The 22,717-nt window shown below is 31.8% G+C and overlaps 1 protein-coding gene across 5 annotated transcripts; it reads right to left on the reverse strand.

The window, feature by feature from the left end:
- Positions 1-8,322: 8,322 nt before the first annotated feature.
- On the reverse strand, positions 8,323-22,226 carry LOC114256267 (putative hexosyltransferase MUCI70). 5 transcript variants are annotated; one of them, XR_003627128.2, is made up of 8 exons: positions 19,739-20,580; positions 16,602-16,822; positions 16,171-16,347; positions 15,938-16,093; positions 13,104-13,380; positions 11,802-12,051; positions 9,464-10,018; positions 8,323-8,657 (listed from the first exon to the last, which is right to left on the reverse strand). XR_003627128.2 is itself a non-coding variant. In XM_028195887.2 (8 exons), exons 1-7 carry the CDS (start codon positions 20,070-20,072, stop codon positions 11,819-11,821), a joined length of 1,266 nt encoding a protein of 421 aa, XP_028051688.2. In that variant the 5' UTR covers positions 20,073-20,210; the 3' UTR covers positions 9,324-10,018; positions 11,802-11,818. The 5 variants fall into 5 exon arrangements, 4 of the variants coding, with proteins under 4 accessions (XP_028051688.2, XP_028051687.2, XP_028051689.2 ...); XM_028195887.2 differs by lacking the exon at positions 8,323-8,657 and having other exon boundaries at positions 9,324-10,018; positions 16,171-16,309; positions 16,602-16,692; positions 16,787-16,822; positions 19,739-20,210; XM_028195886.2 differs by lacking the exon at positions 8,323-8,657 and having other exon boundaries at positions 9,324-10,018; positions 19,739-22,226.
- Positions 22,227-22,717: the final 491 nt, after the last annotated feature.

Genomic DNA, 22,717 nt, shown 5'->3' on the forward strand with positions numbered 1-22,717 from the left:
AACGGAAGCTAAATAGTTCAAAAACTATGTATTTCAAGATTAATAGCCCAACAAATTATAATTTTTTCTTATCTAACCCGTCCAAACAAATATGTCCTCCAAATCCGTAGTGAAGATTGTGAGTTTAAGCTCCGTGTACGGTGTTGGGGTTTGATTCTCTTTCCCTTTCTCTTAAATTAAAGTTGGAGTAAGTTCTTCCCTTGACCAAAAATAAATTAATAAAGGAGTGGGTTTGATCCAACATTGTGGATGTGAGATATCCAACGGAAAGAAATTAAACATCCAGTTTAAACGTAACAAAATAACATTTGATCCAATACAAACAATATTTTTAAATTTTAATATTTTCACTCTGTGAACACAAAAGTTCACATTCTCTATAAAATTTATGTACAAAAGTTTTATTTGTATAATATTATCTTGGGTAAATTACAACCATATGTTTTGAGATTTAGAGAAAATACAAGTAATCTCACAATTTTGATAAAATTATATTAACGTTTCTTATAGTAAGGCTAAAGCGATTTTCTCAAAAAATAATAAAGTTGAAGCAATCGAAACTAATGCAAATAGTGTGAAGATACAAAGATAAACAAGAAAAAATATACATTTCGGTGTAAGAAATATGATAACATTTTTTATTTATGTGACTAACAAATTATTGATAAAAATGGAATCAAATGTTATGTGAATTAAAATTTAAAAAGAATCTGATTTAATTATGCCAAAATAATAAAATTTATTATATATATCTTTTTTAAAATTTCAATAAACATCAATGTAATTTACCTTGTGATCGTTTACCCAATTCAAATAAAAGAAAATATATACTAGCAATTGACTGGTATAGAAAGAGAGGATTATAGTGAGGGGCTTTAATACACCTAAAGGGTTGCACAAACCAATGCGAATAAAAATAAAGAGAGCCTCAAAAGGGCTGAAAGGTGAAGGGGTCAAATGAAAAACAAAAGGGTTGCATTCAAATGAAATGACTGGTTTTGGTAGCTATTTTTTTGACGAATTATTTAATTTTTTTATTAATTATAAATATAAAATCCATTATATCAATTACCGGAATAATTTTATACTTACAAGTCTATTAACTAATTCCAAATATGAGAATAATTGTATAATTACAAGTCTATCAATTAATCGTTTTTGTGTTAAAGTTTTATGAAAAAATATCTAGAAAAATGCTTAGTGGCCTGAATTTGTATAACTCGAATGGCTCGAATTTGTCAAAACGACGTCATTTTACACCCAAAACGATGTTGTTTTTAGATATTCGAGCCATTCGAGCCAATAAAATTTGGACCACTTAGCATTGTTGTAATATCTATATATATAAAGTATCATTCAGTAAATAGAATAGAGTATTATTTTTTGAACATTGAATAATTTTTGTATTTTATTTCTTGTTTATTGTTTTTAATCTCTGGAAAAAAAAATAAAAAAACAAAAAAACAAAAACATATGGGGCTCAGCCAAATAGGGTCCATTTTTGTGGTGTCACAACTCACACGACCCGTTAAGAAAAGCTTATTGCCTTTTTCTTGCCTGGGATAGGGTGCTCTCCTTGAATCTTGATCCACCAAAAGAAAACAAGGTGTTGTGTTGCTGAGCTCAACACCACCATCCTAACAAGTGGATTCAAATGTTTTTATTTTTTTTATGCTGAGAATTTAAATATGGCACCTTTTAGTGGATTCTGTGAATCTATTATATTATCGTCAAATACCTTATATTAATAAATAATTGATTCTAATCATCAAGAATCCTCCCTCCTCAAATTATCTATGTGATTCAAATTGAACTGCAATGTCACAATTCATTTCATCCCATTTTGTACTCAAAATGATGGCTGACTTTGACCAAATGATACCAACCTTTTAAATAGAACACACCCTAAAAAATCTACTTACAATGAAAAAGTGTCGAACATGTTTATATTTAGGGACTATCTCTAATTTAGTCTTTGAATTGAACGGTCTAGTCTGGTTCATTTTAGATTTGTCTCGATAATTTAAACGGTTCAATGTGTAAGGCTCGTCAAACACTTTATTATTGTAAAAAATCACGTTGATTAGATATCAATAGTCACTTGACCAAATTACATTTGCGTTAACAATTTATTTTTAAAATTTTATCTACCGTTAACACAAATGTAATCTAATCACGTAGCAATTAATATCAGATGGAAATTACAAAATATGACCGTACAAATGAAAATGTATCGAGACAAAGAAACAAAAGAATTTAGCGACTGTAAATTCCATATTTTCACTTTATTATTGAACCCATAGATAGTATTAGAAAATGACTTTAACTTTATATTAACTTCAGGTAATTTTATTTACACATCACAAAACTTCTCAGTACATACCATTTCCATAAAAAATTTTTATTAAACTTATATCCCTTTATCAAATTACCATTTTGGACATAATTCTAACCGTAAACACTTTTTGGCACCACCACCTGCCACTAGTCTCCGTTATCTACTTTCACCCCCGACCACTGTCACTAAAACCCACCCACCATCGTAACCCCCACAACCTCTTTGCCTCGCCGGCGACAACTTTCCTCTCTGCAAACCCTTCTCCCTTCCCGACCAACAAACAACCTAGCCCCCCACCTTGGCCATTGCCTACTTTTCTCCATCGCAGAGAGAGAGAAAGAGAGAGAGAGAAAATCTTATGGTTTTCAAATCTAGATCTAGGGTTTGCAGGAGTCCGAACGTGCAAACTAGATTTGAAGCTCCAATCTTGGATTTCAAGCTTTGAATCGAGCTTCACCACTACAATTGCCTTCGACAAGAAGCTCCTCTCCGATGGGTTGAGGAAGATCACTGTAGATGTAGGGTTACGATGGTGAGAGTGGGTTTGGCAGTTTCTAGAGAGAGAGAAGAAGAAGAAGAATGCGAAGGAGAAGGAGATGAATGTGATGAGAGGTTGCGGCGGCAATAGCGTGGAGGTGGTTAAACCGGTGGTGGAGGGAGGAATGGGGTAGAAAAGGGTTTAGGAGTGAGGCTGGTGATGATAAAGTAGGAGAAGTGATGGATAAAAGAATGAGGAAGAGATTCGCTGAAGAAGAAGGAAGAGGAGATGGCGGCCGACAGCGAGTGGCGGTGGCTAGGATTAGGGTTGGTGGGGTGGTTGAAGAAGATGAGGATATTTAAGGTATATTTGAAAATGAATGGTGTGCACTAAGCAAAAATAATAAAATCAAAATTGTGTTTGGTGTGCACTGAGTAAGTGGTGCATATTGAGATGATGTGGGATGTGTAAATAGAATTACCCATTAACTTCTCTTGAGGTTTGGAGGAAATATTGTAGGGTAATTCTATTTTCACACACTACTTCCTCTCTTTCTACACACTTAATGATTTTTTTTTAATTATATTTTTGTCTTAAAATTAAATTACCAAAATATCCCTTTCTCAAGACCCTAACTCTAACTCTCTCAAACCATTAGTTTCCATCATCACGATCTGTGGCCGAGTATATGAACTGCAAACGAGTATATGAACTGCGAGCAAAATTAAAAGATTTTCAAACAAATTTATGTAATTATAAATATAAGAAAAAGTATACTTTTGCACAGAGGTCAGAAAATATTATTGTAATCCAATCAATAAAGGCATATCTATGCAAAAATATGCGAAACACGTTCCACCAGAAACAGAAGGTTTTACCTTCGTCTTAAGGTCATTAATAATATCTCCAACAGTGCTATGTTTGGGTAATCTTATAGTAGTGGACCAACATGTTTGATAGATGTTCCACTCCTCGAAACTTAATTGGCTAGGGCTTAGGTTGCTGGGAGAAACAGAGGTGATTACGGCGGTGGCAATAGCGGTGGTGGCTTGCTAGGGTTAGGGTTTGGAGGATGAAAATGGTAAGGGTATTTTTGATATGGTAGGATATGTATTGAGTGAAAGTTGGTAATTTAAATTTATTTAGTGTGTGTATTGAGAAAAGTTGTGAAAGAAATGAAATAATGTGTGGAAATAGAATTTTCCAATATTGTAAGCTCCATATATGTAGCATAATTACATTGAACTCCCTTTAGATTTAATTCACTTATCATTTAGTTTTTCATCCTAATTCCTTAGTCATATGAATGAAAAAAATAAAAATAAAAAAAAATTGTTGTTTTTTTTTTGTTTTTTGTTTTTACATTAAAATGAATATTTTATCTTATTTATCTTGTGTCTTCGTATCATCTATATTAGTTTCAATGTCTTTAGCTTTATTAAAAGAAATGTTAGTATAATTATATCAAAATTGTGAGACTTTTAATTTTATCAAACCTCAAAGAAGATCATTCACTGTGTTTGATTTCAATTTTTTGAATTCAATTTTCTAAAAATTGAGTTTTTTATTTTTTGTATTTTTTTTAGTGAATATTTTTTAAATTTTAAGCAATTTTTTTATTTTTTTAAATGCACCTTATTTAGATGTATTTAAAAAGTAAAATATTTGTAAAAAAAATATTTTAAAAATTAATAAATACACAAGAATACGAAAAATATACTAAATTTTCATTTTTTTTTTATATTTTTGAAATTTAGTGAATTTTTTATAGATTTTTTTCACAAATATTATACATTTTAAGTGTATTCACAATTGCTTAAAATATTTTTAAAAATTCAATAAAACCAAAAAAAAAATATGAAAAACAAAATATTTCAATTTTCTGAAAAGTGAATTCTAAGTTATGAAACCAAACCTTTAAAATTAGGGAATTTTTTTTTTAAGGTCCCTGTTATTAAAATTTTATAGCATAAAGAACATTCAATATTTTAATAATGTCTAAGGTCCCTCAAATTGATCTAGAGAAAATTCAACTTCACAGAGAAAATCTCACTCAAGAAATTTTGGTTTCTCTGGACTTTCACTTCAACCCAGAAAAATTCTCTAAAAACCAGAGAAATTCCCTTCTCCACCGCCAGAGAAATTCACTCAAACCTAGAGAAAATTCAAATTTCTCTAAGTTCATTTTAACCAATTTTCTCTGGGTTTTCAAATTTCTCTAGGTTTATTTTGATCAATTTTCTCTGGATTTTCAAATTTCTCTACGTTCATTTATAAATCAGAGAAAATTCAAATTTCTTTGGATTTCTTCCAGGTAGCGCTGCAGACTAGGCAAACCAGATTATCGTTCGTGCTAACGTGAACCGCTATACAAGGGAAGTGAAACCCATGTGAGCATTCGACTGTGTATATAGCCATTCATTGACCTGTCTTCACGCTTTGCAAGCACACTCCACAACTATTCTGCAAAAACAAACCAAAAATCCAGTCAAATTTCTATTCACACACACACATATATATACAAACACATTTTCAGATTATAGAATTCTTACTCTGGAGAGATGAAGACTGTTCTTCAGGATCGAAAATAGAGATCTCGTAGAAGATGGGTTCGAACCTCGAAGTCCTCATGGTGTGGTTTTGCATTGGAGCTTGGGGCTAGCAAAGCTCTTTGTACCAGAAGATGCTTGAACTTGTTGTACTACACTGGTGGTGAGATCGGGGAGAGAGAGAGAGAAAGAGAGTGCTGGGATTGATTTGGAAATTTCTCTATAGTATATATGAGTGTGGAGGTTAAGGACCTTAGATATAATAAAATAATATTGTGGATCTCTTGCATTACTAAATATGCGAGAGAGACCTTAGACTAATTTTTCCTTAAAATTATACTACAAAATATAGCTATTTTTTAACAATTAGTTAAAAAAGAAATATATACATATATATATATATACACATTATAACGAGAAGATTCAAAATTAGGCATCGCAACTAATTTAAGGAAAGTCTAATGAATTTATTCAATCTCTTGTATCTACAAAGAGTTGGACTTTTTTCAAATTCAAATATAAATTTGATAAAATTGTTCAAGACTATGGCCCACCACAAATTTCTTTTCAATAAATTGAGTTGTTTATTTTGTACAACCTTCCGTGTTTAGAAGAATATTAAATTAATTCAATAATCATAACATTTCATGAGCCACAATTATTTCTAATAAAATAGATAGTCTATTTTTTGAAAATAAACGTATCAAATTTTTTGAAGACGAATATTATTAAACAAAATACTACGATTGTCAGATTAATCCAAAAAAAAAAAAATCATGAATAACATATAAAGGGTATTCTATAAAATAAAAAATTCAAATAATCAAAATAGACTTATGATACGAACAATTCACTCAAATTTAAATTTGAACTTAAAAATAACCCAACCCTTCTTATATTCATTAAATTCAAATAATCGGGTGTGGCTAGTTTTTGCGTGCCGATTTCAATGTATTAAAAGATTTAGATTAAACAAGAATCAAACAAAACAATGTTTTCTTCAGAGAGAAGAAAAAAAAAATTTGACAAGTCAAGTATCCGATTTTCAAAGGAGACTGACAGACATGCTTGCAGACCCCATTATATTATTAATAACTTCGAGTTGCGTTAATAATAGAATATATGTATTTTTGTTTAATTAAATAGTAGGAAACTAACTTCAATGCCCATTAGAATTAGTGCTGCAGATTATTAGATTAGTACATATAAGCCGGATCTAAAAAAGGTCAAGCTTCTGACACTTGACTGAAATTGAGATGTGAGAGGTAGGTTTCTTGATATTGGCCCTGTTTGGTAGAGCTGTGGGAAAGTTCTTATAGCTTATGCCCAAACAGCTTATAGCTTATCACTATGAACATAAGCTGATTTCTGACTTATAAATTAAGCATCTCCTGCCACACTCGAAGAATAAGCTGATTTCTGACTTCTAAAAAGCTATAAGTTACAAGCTATAAGCTAAACCAAACACATCAAAATAGCTTAAATTAAGCTGAAAGCTGAAATAAGCAGCTTTTAAGCTGCACCAAACAGGCACATTCTCTTCTGAGTTGACTTATAAAATCGGATCGTAAATGATCTGACCTTAGAGTTTCTTAGGTCATCAAAAATAAATAAATAAATAATTAGAAAGATATTTATGTGTAAATCTTAATAAGTGGACTTATTGTTTGATACGTCCTGTAAAAAAAATGTCATAAAAAAAAATTATTAATTATAAATTTTAACGATAATTTATAAAAATTATGACCAAAAAAATCAATAATTGTCAATTTTTAGCGACATATATAAAAAATTATCACAAAAAAATTATTTTTAACGATAATTTTACCAAAACTTATTTTCAATAAAATTTGATGAGAATTAAATCTAACTATTAAGCCTTATTAGTAATTTACCCATAACTAAATGGGTCATGCTTGGCTCTCTCTCTCCTGTGATATCATATTCAATCACAAATGCCAAAGCCATATTTCTACTTTACAAAAATCATTAAAAGGTCAAACAATAACTTGCTAATATGTAAATTGCAGCATACAATATTTCTGTCAGAGGACACTACTCTTTGACATTGCTTGGATTCGGCATTAGTTTCTTCTTGCCATAGAAGCACTGACAGTCCACGCCTCAAAATTTTACCCCAAAAATTATAGGATATCAGTTGAAAGATTAAAATACCGATAGTCCTATATACATCAATTAATGTACTGATTAATATACCAACACTAATTATGATATTATTATTGACCTCACTCATTAATCATATTATAAATACTAAAAATTTCTTAAATTATATCACATCCTCAATTAGTACACTAATTAGTATATATAGCATTATTCTTAATATAATATATATATACATATATCAAATTAATGATGAAGTTTATAAATTTTAATTATTAAAATTATAAATTTTTCCATGTATTTGTAATTATTTTTTAAAATTTAGCTTGATTTGTAATTTTTTCAAAATCATAACCTAAAAATTTTACCTAAAAAATTAAAATAATATTAGGAATAGTAACTAGTACATTAACTAATATACCAATTAGATATAATATTAGGTGAGATCCATGTTACGTGTGTGGGAAAATGTCTCGGTATATAATGTACATCATATATAATCTTATCACAAAATTACGTAAGTTTTCACAAATTTATATAAATGATCTCATAAAAATACATAAGTTGAACAGAAATTCACGTAAATTTGTGAAAACTTAAGAATTTACATGAATTTATATTCAAGTTATTCATTTTTATGAAATTACTTATGCAATTTCGTAAAAACTTATATAATTTTGTGATAAAATTGCATGTCTTACATTGCACACCGAAATTTTTTCCGAGTGTTAGGCTCTATTTGTTTGAGCAAAAAATATTTTAAAAAAAATATGTTTCTTATTTTTTGATATTTGGTATAATAAAAAACAAAAATCAACAAAAAATATTTTTCATAGTTAACAAAAAAACAAGCTTATATAGGCAAAAAATATTTTACACATGTAAAAAGCAAAAGATGTTTTTGGAATTAAGGCCACGTTTGGCAACACCAAAATAATTCATCTTTTTATCTTTTTTCTATCACATCACCTCTCTACTTTTCTGCACATCTTTTCGTAAAAAGACAAAAAATACATTTATTTAGGTCATCCCAAACAACAATTTTATCAATATCATCACACTACTACTATCACCACGACTCTCACCCGCACCACCACACCACCAACACCGCTGCCACTATCATCACCGCCATCGCCACTATACCATGTCACTACCTCTACCTTCGTTCCACCTACACCAACACCAATCATAGAAAAATATTTTCTATTAAAAAATATTTTTTACCCAAATGAACAGAATGTTAAAACCCACAATTAATTAGTACACTAGTTAATATTTTTAAAACTATTCAAAAATATCAATATATGGTTCACATTACAGACTAATACTTTTATCCGTTACTTTGGTTGTTCATTTTTCTTCGTAAAGATCAAAAAAGAACCATCATAATTGAATTCTATACCATAGCTCACTGGAATGCAAGGCATTATTTCATTTAAGTCACATTATCTTATTTAAATCACATCACATTTCTACCACATCACGTCAAACCCAATCCATATTTCATAAAAAGTCAAAAAATACACTTATTTAGAACATTCCAAACAACCACTAAATTCATGGCAGAGTCATTTATCTATTCTATTGCCAACAATTATATAAGGTTTTTAAAACCTCATTCGCAGTCCCTAAAGTTTTAAGAGGACTTTTCTTTCTTTAATCACTTTGCCATATCGAATCTTTGTTTGCCTAGAACACTGTTGCACCCATGCATTTCTCACTCATCACTACTTGCGAGCAGATAAACCTACCTACCTTGTTCACACACATATATATATATATATATAGAGAGAGAGAGAGAGAGAGAGATTGTCCAGAAGAAGACACAGGAGCGAACTTTCCGAAGGCACGTGCATGTAGGCCAATGATAAAAAACAATAGAGTAAAATTACATCTTCAAAGAGATAAAATAAATAAATAAGTTTATGGCATGACAAATTTCAAATCAATGCTTTGTAACAGATTAATAAAACTCACCTACACGAGGGAGATCAAGAGAAATGTAGAGTCTGACTCTTGTTTTGAATTTGACTGAAATATCGAGCTATGAACCCCACTCCAACAGTGATCGATTATTAGTGATGGACGTCACCAGAACTTGTTGATCACAATCCATTTGGAAGAAGTTATAGCCTTGTTCGATTGGGAACGACATATTTTAATTAAAAAATTAAAAAATTATTATAAAATGTTATACCATCCTTTTCACTTTTTTGTACGTCTTTTTATAAAAAACTAAAAAAAAACTAAAATAATTTGTTTCTAAAAGAATCAGTCCCAAACCTTCCCAAATCCACAATCAGTAGGCACAAGGCTATAAGTTCCTCCAAACGGATTGTGATCGAAAAGTTCTGGTGATTTTTGGTATAGGCATTCGATACTAATGTTTTGTAAAGCTTACACGTAAATCGTCAAGTGCTAGTAAGAACCACATGGAAGACTGAGTTTGCTGGCTCTCCGTGCAGGGCTAGTTTTTGTCATTTCACTGTCGATGCAAGATGAGGAAGCCATTTCTCTTCATGTCCCCTATCTCTGATCAATACAAAATATACATTGTTTGTCACATTGCCCAAAGTATAAGATATTAAGGACTTGCACAGAATTAAGTATCACAAATACGAACGCTCTTCAAACACTTCTAAAAATGTTTTTGACACTAAAAGTGACTTTATTAAAAAATCAAATTCATAATATCAGACACTTTCCGATACTTCGCAGACACTTTGGTAACATTTTTTCAATTCTCGGAACATGTCTTATGTGATGAATCCCTTTATAATAATAATGTTGCATTCTTCATAACACAACTTATGTACTCTAAATATATTTGAAACATTTATAAGACAAATATATCATGTGTATCATAATGTTTTATAATTATTTTTGCATTATTTTAATGTAATTATTACATGAATGATATCTTGATTTTTAATTTATAAAATATATTACTTTTTAATGTAATTAGTGTTATGATGCATAGTTTTCATTATCATTAAATTAATTATTCATAAACATCACATATAATAAATTAGTAAAAAAATTAAAATTTAAATATTTTCCAAGCGTGATGTGTTATGTATTTTTTGAAAATCAACATGTCAGCATTTCTCTGTCTTGTTAGTGTCATGTCATGTGTCGGTATCTTTGCCACTTATTATTGCAGTACTCAGAACTACAAAATACTGTCAGTACAACAATCATCATCAATTAGTCCAATTGCATCGCCAACTCCTCAAGTGCAGCTTTCTTGCATCAGTTCCATGAAAAATATCAGTCGCGTATACATCAGTTCCATAAGTTGTTTGGTGGAAAACATCGACTGGGTAAAATACTACTCCCTCAGTCCCATTTTATTAGTCCATTACCTCATTTTTTTTGTTATCCCAAAATGTATGTTCGCTTTTGAAAAGTCAAAATTTTAAATTTAGAAGTTTCCAAAATTGTTGCTTATAAATAATTATAAATAAATTTTAAAACAAGAAGAGAAGGGTATTTTTAGAATTAATGCTTTAAAATTTGAATTCAAGTGTAACAATTACTTGTCCCCTTATAGTTGAAATTTTTCAAAAGGGACTATCAAAATGGGGCATAGGGAGTACAAGCTTTGACTGAGATATTGCATGGATACCCAACTGGCTGACGTTCCCAGCTAAGTCTGAGAGGAAAGATTTTAGTTATGGCAAAAAAGAGATGCTTATTGACACCAACAAGACTTCAGGTCCAAGCAGGAAACTGCGGAGTTTGATCCACTATTTTCATATGCTGGGTGTTCAAAGCAATTTCTTTCCTGGTTAAACTTGCACCTCACTCTATCATGCAGTTGCATATAATTCTTTAAATGGAGAAGATGAGTAAATAAAATGGTCATGCAGAAATGGATTGATTTGTTATCAAACAAAATAAAATAAAATAAAAAACCCAGTTTAGTCCCTATTAGATACCAACCCACTTTTGGCATTATTTGCACAAATTGCATTGATTTGCATACCTGCTTCTACCAAGTAAACAATCATGTGAGCAAAAGCAACGGATAGAGGAAAGGGTTTAACAGATAAATTGCTTTGGATACCTGCTATCACTGGACCTGGATGCAATGTAGTCATAATTGCCAAAACAAAAGATTTTTTTCTTTCTTCTTCTTCTTTGTTATTACAGGATGCAGGAAATAAACTATAAGATATGCACAAATGAAAAGACAAGACAAACAATAAACCTGGCAGAGCTCATCAATTTTCCTGAACTCAAGATCACATTTCCCACACGCTGATCAAAAGAATGGAGACAATAAATATTAATATATGAGAGTTGAAATTACCTGATCACTAAAGAATATCAACTGATTAGAGGTTTAGCCTTGCGCTTATGGCCCATACTGTTCACAAGAGCCTTACGAGTACAGACAGGGAACATGTTGATATTCCTAAGCACTCTCAGCCTCCACAGCACATAGGGGAAACTGAGCTGGTCACGTGAAGTGAATCGAACTACCTCATTGAACCAGAGGCACATCAAAAGATTTGTCAATGGCGTGTGTTCCCTCACAATGACAGAAGCCTCAGCTAAAGCTGCAAAAATTAAACTCCAGTACATTCAACTATTGATCAAGATTAGCAGACAAAAAAAACTCATGATCAAGATTTCATAAACAAGGGTGCATTAGTTAGATAACTTGTCCCACTCAATTTTGTCTCTTTTATTTATTCACTGTGTCATTCACTAAGAAGCACGGATATGGACACGTAACAAGACACAGACACGCAAATTTTCAAAAAATGTAGGATATGACACATGGGAGACATGCTCAAAACATATAATTATATATATATATATATATATATTTATTTATTATGTCATATTTTTAAATATTTAATATATATTTTATGTCAAATATTTTAATTTTATCAAATTTAGATATGCTGTTTGGGAACAGGCTAATTTAGTAACTTTTTGGCTATTTGGCTAAAAAGGTAGGTAAAAAAAACTTGTATGTTTGGGATGACTTTTTGGCTAATTACGAAAAGATGTGCAAAAAGTAGAGAGAAAAGAGAATCTTTGACTTTTTGGTATGGGTTGTTGGCTTTTTGGCTAATTTAGTAACTTTTTGGCTAATTGGCTAAAATAGCCTCTTGCCAAACGAGTTAGTAAAAAAAAAATTAAAATTAAAATTTTTTTCTTTTTGAAAAAAATAGTCCTCAAAGTGTCATTGGCATTTCCAAAGTGTGTCTAAAGTGTCCCAACATATCCAACTCTTTCCATTGTGTCTGAAACGTGTCCGGCATATGTGTTCGTGTCCGACACATGTCAGACACCTATACATGACCTATGGAGAGGTGCCCGTGCTTCATAGGTCATTCATATGTTGCTTCTCATAGATAACAAAGGGGCAATTTGATTAGCCACATAGTTTCCAGTTCCCAGAAGATGAAAGCATTGGCATACTAATCTAACAAACAGAAATGTCCTGCAATGGGCTGAATGTTGATCATTACAACCAGTGTAATGCATCAATATTGCATCAAGTACTGACAACAAATTACATTCATAATGCATCAATATTCCTTCTTGTTTTCTCATCGCATACTACCATCAAAGAACAAGAGTCAGTATAAAACCATACCTTTCTTTCCATTAAACCTTTTGTCCTCAGGAAATCCATCCTGGCGATAATGTGTCAACTGCACTTCAACCTCTTCAGGGGTGGCTTTGTTTTTCTTGACAACAGCCTTTGCCTCATCATAGACACTACTTCGAGCTCCGTGCTCTGATATTGCAAGTGAGGAGTTTGTGCGCCAAAGAAATGCTTCCAGAACACCCAGAGGATCTCTCCGAAATTGTGACTTTGAGTCCACCCAAATTGAATATCTCGCTCGAGGAAATAGTCTATGCCCTAGCATCTAAGAAAAGCACAAATAAGAAAGCAAATCAAGCAAACGCTCGCTGTGACTGTATATAAAATTTGACAAGGATTGTTTTTCCATCTGAGTTTTTGGACAAGGATATATTCACTAAAACTTTACCACCTCCTCATAACTTCAACTCCATTTAACTGAAATAACATTCAATGTTTAATCTAGCCATACAAACCAGGTAGTGCAAATAGCTGTTCCGCCACAATAATCTGATACTTGTCCTCTACCAAGAGTATTTATGTACCTCACACCCAAAAGGTCAAGCATTTGGAGAGTGCATTTTCCTTGTTTATCTAGGAATGGAGCCAATATAAACTCATGCTCAGTCAAGTCTTGATAAAAGAAATTGGTCTTTCCAACAAACAGCTGGAGCTATGTTGTTAATAATTTATATATATATAGTCTTCAAAAGTTCTTGTTATGGGTTCAAAAAAGAAAGTAAAAGGGGGAGACATAATCCTCATCAACAATTTCTCCGGGTCTATTCAGACTTGAAGTGAGGAGCTCAATTTTTTTTGTTTCTTTCTTTTGTCTTTTTTCTTTTATCTTTCCATGTTTTGTAGTTCAAATAGTACTCTGTTCAGCCACAAAAATAATTAAATAATTAAATAAAAAATTTAAATCCAACTGAAAACCTTGAAGTTCTAATCATGTCTAACATCACCATCTAACAATGCCACCCACAGCTTGAGACATTTCTATAAACCAGAATTCTCCTGGGAGACTTTTGGATGTTCACTTTCAGGAGAACTCTTAAAACACAATTGCAATACTAAGAAGCACGGACACGGACACGACACGAATACGACACGGACACGCCGACACGTTAATTTTAAAAAAATGCAGGACACGACACGTGGAGGACACGCATGAAATATATAATTTTATATATTTATTATATATTATATATATGAATATATCATTCAAAGATAATAAAAAATGCAATATAACACTATTTCCTATAAATTTATATGGTTTTTGTTTTATTATTGTATCTTAAGTCGTTTTGTTCAAACTTATAATTAGTTTCACATATGTATAATTAATAGACACGTGTTTAAACAATTGACACGTGTGTCCTCCAAGTGTCCAAAGAGCGTCCGGGTCTTTAAAAATATTTAAAAAATAGGACACGTTTTGAAGAGTATTGGACACGTGTCCTAAGAGTGTCCAAAGAGTGTCGGTGTCCGACACGGACACGACACGGATACGTCACCTTCTTAGAAGTGTCCATGCTTCTTAGTTGCAATGAGATGAGTTGGATATGCACATGTGCATGAGTGTGTCTACGCATTCATAGTTACACACATACATAAACTTACACACACGCAAACACATACAGGGGGGCAAAATCATTCCACTTAAATGCCAAAAAAAAAAACTTAACCGAAGCAGAGAAGATACATTAAATCACATAAACTCAAGAAATGTTACAGTAAAATAAAAATTGAATGGGTAAACTGTGGGGCTTTTGTTGAAAAATATAAAGAACATGGGCTACAAAACAAATTTAGGGGGCATATATAATTTAGAGGGGCAAATGGAAAATAAATAAATTCAAAATCTTAGGCCAAACAGTAATTTTTTTGGATCCACCACCGCTTGGAACTTTTCCAACACTAAAGCATTCAACTCACTCTTATACAGGTAACTGATCAATTGACACAAAGCATGTAAAAATTAATTAACAATATTGAAGTAGAAAATGAAATTGTGCAACTATTGAGTAAAAAAGCCAACCAAAATTGAGACAGTACTCTCTTAAAACTCCTTTCTCGTTGCAATTTTTAGGATCACTAATGCTAAGAACACAACAAGTGTATTCACGGGCTGATATTTATTTTGAATGAGGACCCCACCATTACTGGATTTAATACCAGGCATTCATTACATTTTTTGTGGACCAATATGTGATCCATTTAATGTTCTTCTCAACAATAAAGTTCTATTTAGTATTTTAGTATATGTATATAAAAAATTGCAGCTCTTAAAAATGTAGTTTTGAGAAACATGAAACCTCTATCAAACCACATGATATTAAAGGTATTTCCGTTGATTTTGGACAATCTAGATAAGGAAAACAGGCATCTTATCAAACCATAGACAATAGAGCAAATATCATCAAAAGGCTGTGCAGACCTCATTGTGATTCATAATTTACCATTTTAACCCCTTGAGTAATAGTTACTTATCAATTTAGTTGTTATGGGAGTATTCCTTGTTAGTGAGAAAGTAATGTATGTTTGCTAGATTTGGCAAGGGAGTTCCTAGAGGAGGAAGCAAGAGAAAGAGAGCTAATATTTTCGCAATAGATTAAACACAGTGAGCTAAGTCTGTTTTCCTGACAATTTGATGGAAATTTAGTCACTCCAATCACTAGAACCAGAGAATATAGTATATGAGGAGCTTATTATAGCACACAACATGAATATCACCACAATTTCAATATTCTTCAAGTCACAGAAAATGTGAAGAAATTATGCTTAGATATAAATCCCACAGGCATATATATAGTAATTTAAAAATTGGCAGCTTACATTACCTTTGGAATTTTACCATTCAAACGTTGGTCCACAAAAGGTAGCTCCCTGACAACCACTACTCTCCATCGACCAATCATATGGTTCTCATCGATTCTGTGTTCCTCCAACTCCTGAGTTTGAAGAGTGATTTCATCCCAAAATGCCACATAGCAAACCTGCAATACAAATAATACTATAAAATGAACTAAGCACAACAAAATCCAATATATTTGGAATTTCTTATTTAACAGACCTTTTTAAGTGATGCCTCTGACATTCCAATAGGTTGATATAGATCATCTCCCCCACCAAATGTACAAGTGGACACCACAACTTCACATGTTTGCATGAAACTTTTGTCCACATCTGAAACCTTAAATCCTCCATTTTCACTGTAGAAACCACAATGCACTACAGCAGTTTCATTTACCTGAAACATTCATTGTGAACGATAACCAATACAATAAAATGAAAAAAAAAAAAAAAAAACTACGTGAAGTGGGAAAAGGTCAACAACTAGTGAATTACTAAAATTCAGAATGGATTTCTCCTTATGCAATAGGTCCAAAAGAAAAGCCTGCAGAAGTGCAGGGTAGATTTTAGAGAAGTCAAACTCGTGACAGTTATGAGTTTACAACTGCATCTTAATTATTCAGCTTCAAGATATCAAAATAAAATATTAACCTTATAACTTTCATCTCTCTCCTTAACTGTTTGGTATCCAGTGAACAAGTTAAACCTCGTAACTTCCGTATGAGGCCGTTGCAGGGTGGTGCTGCTTGCATCATCATGAGACCTATCAGTATCCAACAAATATACAATTCTTTTAACAGGCAAAATGGGGTCTCCAACAGGAGGAAGATCCAGACCTTCAAGTTCTTCAGGAGGCAATAACTTCAAGCAACCTGATAGAATTATTTAAATTTCACACGCATGGTACCGTTTTAAACATTGACAACACAAGCCAAACCAATAATAATAAAATATAAAAACTAAAGCAATATAACACATCATTGGATGTCAAAAACAAACTGCATGTCGAGAACGATACATGCTTAAGATCCAAGACAAATTTAAGTAAAATGCTACAAATGTTTAAATTAGGTAGTTATCAGCTAACGATGGAACCTTAGGATATACATTTAATACAATAGATGACTTTCAAGTGATGGTTCTACAACCATTTAGTTTTGTGCTCCAAAAAACAGCCCAAAGAAGTTGCATAGCTGTAATCATAGCATACAAACCAAATATTTATTCAAACAAAATATAAGAAACTGATCATGAGTGGATTATGTAAATAGGTCTCTAACTATGAAGCATGGGAACGAGTAAAGTACTGGTACTGGTATGATACGGGTACGTCGATACAGTAAAATTAAAAAAAAATATGGTACGGATATAGCTTGGTATGCTTGTAAAGAAATATTTATTTTTAATTTAGAGTAATGCAAAAAATTAATTAAATGGTTTAATTTGTTAAGATCTAACTTATAATTAACATTTAATGCCAAAAGTAAAGATATAAATCAAAATTAAATATCAATATATTAAATAACTTACAAACCATAGTTTAATTTTAAAATCATGCTAATTATAAAACTAAAAATAAAAAAGAAGTCTAGTGAAAGGAGTTTTATTCTTGTAGTAGAAGAAAATATTGTTTCAACTGAGGTACAGTACGGCTTGAGTATATATTAGGTACGTCGGGATATGTCAAAAATTTTTAAAAAAACAATTGAGTACGTGTTTCGTGTACCCGGTATATATGCAGAAGTACCATACGAGATATCATACGCGGGTAAGTACCCAATACAAGTACGGCATGCTTTTCGAAGTATCCATGCTTCATAGGTCTCTAATAAGCAAGAGCACTTCTAACAAGATGAGGTATCTATGTCGGACACATTAGAGACCGACTCTCCTTGGTCCCATGTCCGACACTTCTTCTGTGTCATTATGTAATTATTAATTTGAAATTTTGAAGAAATCTATAATTATGAAGAAGTAGTTCCAAAGTGGTGGTGTATAGGTGATGGAGATCCTTTATTGACTTTATTTATTTATTTATTGCACAATTGACTTTATTTGTTCAGTTCAGTGAGAAACATCCAAGTACAGTTCAGAAGAGTCTCTAGCTTGTGTTTGGCAATAGGCTACTATACGTAAAAAGCTAAAAAGTCATTAAAAAGGCTAAAAGGATAAATAAAAAAAAATCAAAGATTCATTCTCATTCTTTCTACTTTTTGCATGTTTTGTGTAAAAAGTTAAAAAGTCATTCCAAAACACTTCCCAAAAAAAAAATTCCCCTCATATTTTAGTCAAAAAACCAAAATACTATAAATAAATAAATAAAAAAAAGGCACTTCAGTCATAAAAACAAATGGTGTGGTATGGGAAATTCTATGATACACACACTCCCTTTGGGGCGTGTGCTATGAACCCTTAGTTACGACTTTTGTGTCTTTGGTTAGGACCTATTTTGTTGTTAGTTATAATTCATTGTGATATTGATTATGACATTATTTTTGTTATAATCCAAGAGTTCTTTGTTATACCTTTTGTAGTGTTTGGTTATAACTCTTTCTTCTTCTTTTTTTTTAAAGTTATGACTATAATGTTGAGTTATGCCATTTGTAAACTCACAAATGGCACAACTTGCATATGGTACACACATTTTTACCCATGATGGTATAGCTTGAGGTGTAATGAGCACACAAGGCTGCTAGGCAAAATGCCTTGTAAAAGAACACAAAAAAGTACTATCTCTATTTTGCCTAACTAGTTTAGATAGTGTACATTCCAATCATACTCTTTATTTTAGATAACCAATCAAACTAACTTAACTAATTTATTTTTTTTTAAAAAAAATACTATAAACATAAATAAAAAAATACAATCTTTTTTATGACATGTTGCATATGCACCTAGTGTGGACGTGGTTGCTGACGAGGCATTTACAAATATTTATTTTTTAAAATATATTATTAAATTATTTTTTTAAATAATATTTTTACTTGATTATATTTTTAAATGATCATATTCTTTCAACCGTAATATTTTCAAAAGATCAAATGGGCTGGAGCAAAGAAGAAACAACAAATATGAAGCAAGCATAAATGCAGCAAGCAAAGACGGGAGATAGCAAGCAAATATGGGCAAAATGGCAGGAAGACCTTTTGCCTAGCATTGGATGCAAGCTACTTGTGGAGAGCCAAAATGAAAATGGACAAAATGCCTCTTGTGATGTAGAGCCCTTTGAAGGAAGACCAAAACAACTTCACTAGCAAAAATAGTAACCGCCTATGAAAGGCTGAGCATTAAAATACCATCAAAAGCTGAGATATAGAAGAAAAAATAGAAAAAATCCAAGAATAAAACTATTATTATGGGCTTATTTGGTTGTATTCTCGTTTTCAATTTTGCATTCCATGTTTTCATATGGTTTTTATTTTTGTGCAAAAACAGTTTTTAAAAATTCAAAAGTATTTTTTGGTATTTTCTAAAAAGTGGATTATTTATCAGAAAATTTTATCCAAAAATATTTTCTGCAGACAATTAATGAAAACACCCAACTTCCAACTGTGCAAAGAGATTTTATTTTTAATTTTTCAAAATTAAAATCACAGCGAGAGCATATCACTATTATTAACAAAAATGAAAAATGAAAACCCAATACATACATGCATGCAATAATTAAGCTAATCCACAGTTAAAACACATGCTCAGTTAGGGCTTCATGATCCAAGAAACAGCGAACAACATTGTATTACTCATTTCCCTGAATCTTAAACAACATGATAAAACATAAATGGACTTACGTTGTTTGACGCCTTTGCCGCCATGAGCAGGTAGATCAAGCCGATTCGATGAGTTCAGGTCCAAATCCGATGGCGGAAGTTGGGGTTTGAAAAAGATTCCGGAGGCCTCGAACAAGAGGTATGCGAGGGCGAGAAGAAATAGCAGAATCTCCCACCATTTCCGGAGAAAATTCGTAACGGCTCGCCAGAAGATGTGTCTCTTTTTGCGTCGATTCCTCAGTTCCTTGCGCCTCCTGAGGGCTTGGAGTCTGGCATTTCGGACGGGATTGTCTTCGTCGGAGATTGAGATCGATACGCTGTTGTATATCGTCGATGATGACGGCAACGAGGACATTGACGGTGGCGGCAAGTTAACCAACGTCGCGATGGAGTTGCAGAGACTGATGTGATGCGGACCTGATACCGGTGCCCCAGGGCCAAGACAGACACTGTACAATACAGGCCCCGCTTTCCCTCCGTCTCAAGTACTCGATTTGTTTAGAGGGTAATGTTAATTTTTTTTTATAAATCAATGATTAAAATAGGTTTGGTTGGACTTTGTAGAGTAATTTGGAGAAATTTTTTTTAAAAAAATCTTGTTTGATTTGTAATTTTTTTTAAATTATTTTTAAAATTACTTTCTCTTTTTTATATATTAATCAATCATTTTTTTCTCTCTTCTCTCTCATTTTCAATCACTTTTTCACTCACACACATCTATTTAATTATAACAAAATATCAAATCATTTCAAACTCCAAAACTATTTTCAAAATATCTAATCAAACAAATTAAAAAAATTTCTAAACTTTCTCCCCAAAACAATTTTTAAAAACTACTTTCTCAAAACCAAACCAAACATATCCTATATTTTTATAGTGACTAGCAGTTAAGACACACGTGGTGTATGAATTTAAAAAAAAAGAAATTATGTAATTGAGTGAATAAAAATTGAAGTAAGGAACATTACCTTTCAATTGATAAAAATTTTAATACATCCTCATTCATTTTTTTTTATAATTTATATATTCAATTGCATAATTTTTTTTTTTAATTTCATATGATATATATACACACATTCTCATACACTTCTACATTATCTCAAATAAAATAAAAATATACTCACAAAGATAATATATATAAAAGTCTGTACAATTCTTTTCATTTTTTTATTTTATTTTTGCAATGAACGTAACAAAAAAAATAAAAACTATTAAAGAATTAATTTATACAAAATCCAATCAAACAACCCTCCAAAAGTCAATATACTAATGCCATAACTTACCCTTGGTGTGCAAGTCTAACCATTTTCAATAAGCTTTCCCAATATCATCACCTACCAAAGTTTTGAGAGACTTGTCGATGATGGTGGGTTTTTGTCAACGATACTTATTCGGAAGCACTCAATAAACCAATGATCTCTCTCTCTCTCTCTCTCTCTCTCTCTCTCTCTCTCTACATATACATAAATACAAATATATATATATATATACATATCTGTATGTAAGTATTTTCTCTCTCTAGGTTCTCACTTCTCTATGTGTCGTCGTCCTCTCAGAGGAGTCTCGTTGTTGTGCTCTAGCTGGCTAGAAGAAGAGATCGAGAAGAAGTTATTTCTAATAATGTTTTTGTCCCCCTAAGGTTTTAATCATTCAAAATAAAATTCGAAGATGTTAAAACTAATTTAGAATTGTTATGCAATTCGGAAACGTGGGGTAGTGGAATTGATTAGTTTGAATTTATCATGTTACCCTTAACTACAAACTAATATTAGTGTAAAAATAATATAATTATTTAAGAAGTTATGGTCATTTTAGGATAAATAGAAAAAAATTTCTAAGCCAAGCTTCAGGACACCAAAGTTCCTGTTGGTTTTTAATAATAGTATAGATAGATAGATAATACATGGAGTTCTAGTGAGGTGGAAGAGAGAGAGAGAGCGAGAGAGTAGATAGATAGATAGATAGATAGATAGATAGAGGAGTGTGAGTCCTACCTTCACATGGGCACTCTTTACATTATTAGAGCTGCATTAGAACTCTCAAACAACATACATATTTTTAATACTCGATTTGTTTAAAGGATTATGTTAGGAATATAAAATTTCTACTAAATGAATTACTAAATATTTTATATGGGTGTGGGATTCACAAAAATGTGGACCCGACACCCATGTGAGATATTTTATTATTCATTTAGTAGAAAATTTGAGACTTATATCATTTTTCGTGTTTAAAAGGGACACGTAACATACGCTCTTTATAAATATTGAAAAAATAGCATAAGTCCATGCGGTTTTTAATCATAATTAAAAAAAATTATAATTAAATATAAAAAAAATTATAATTGAAGAAATAAATTTGTTACAATTAAAAAAGAAAATGACATAATTAAAAATGTATATGATATGTGAGTGTGTATAATAGAATTATCCTGTTTAAAAATAAAGGGCGCTCAGGGCTTGGGCCAAACCAAACGAAACCTTAAGTCCCATCAAATGGGGTCGGCTACATGAATCATTCTTCTCCACGCGGCCCTATCAAAGGCCATTTCATTGGTCAAATTAAGTAGATTCATATCTTTATTTATAACGCTAGTCAACGTTAATCTAGGCCTACCTCGTCCCCTAACACTTCCATCTACCGTTACAGCATCGCATCTCTTCACTACTGCCTCTGTTGGTCTCCGTTGAATATGACCAAACCATCTCAAACGATTCTCTCTCAACTTATCTTCTATCGGTGCTACTCCTACCCATTCCCGAATACACTCATTCCTAATCCTGTCCTGTCTAGTCTTACCACACATCCACCTTAGCATCCTCATCTCAGTCACACTCATCTTTTCTACATGTTGTTTCTTAGTTGCCCAACACTCCGTCCCATACAACATAGCTGGTCTAATAGCCGTTCTATAAAACTTACCTTTGAGTCTAGTAGGTATTCGTTTATCGCACAATACCCCAGACGCACTTCTCCACTTACACCATCCCGCCTTAATCC

The sequence above is a fragment of the Camellia sinensis genome, chromosome 3 (assembly GCF_055761805.1).
Source record: "Camellia sinensis isolate YWXY chromosome 3, ASM5576180v1, whole genome shotgun sequence".
NCBI lineage: Eukaryota > Viridiplantae > Streptophyta > Magnoliopsida > Ericales > Theaceae > Camellia > Camellia sinensis.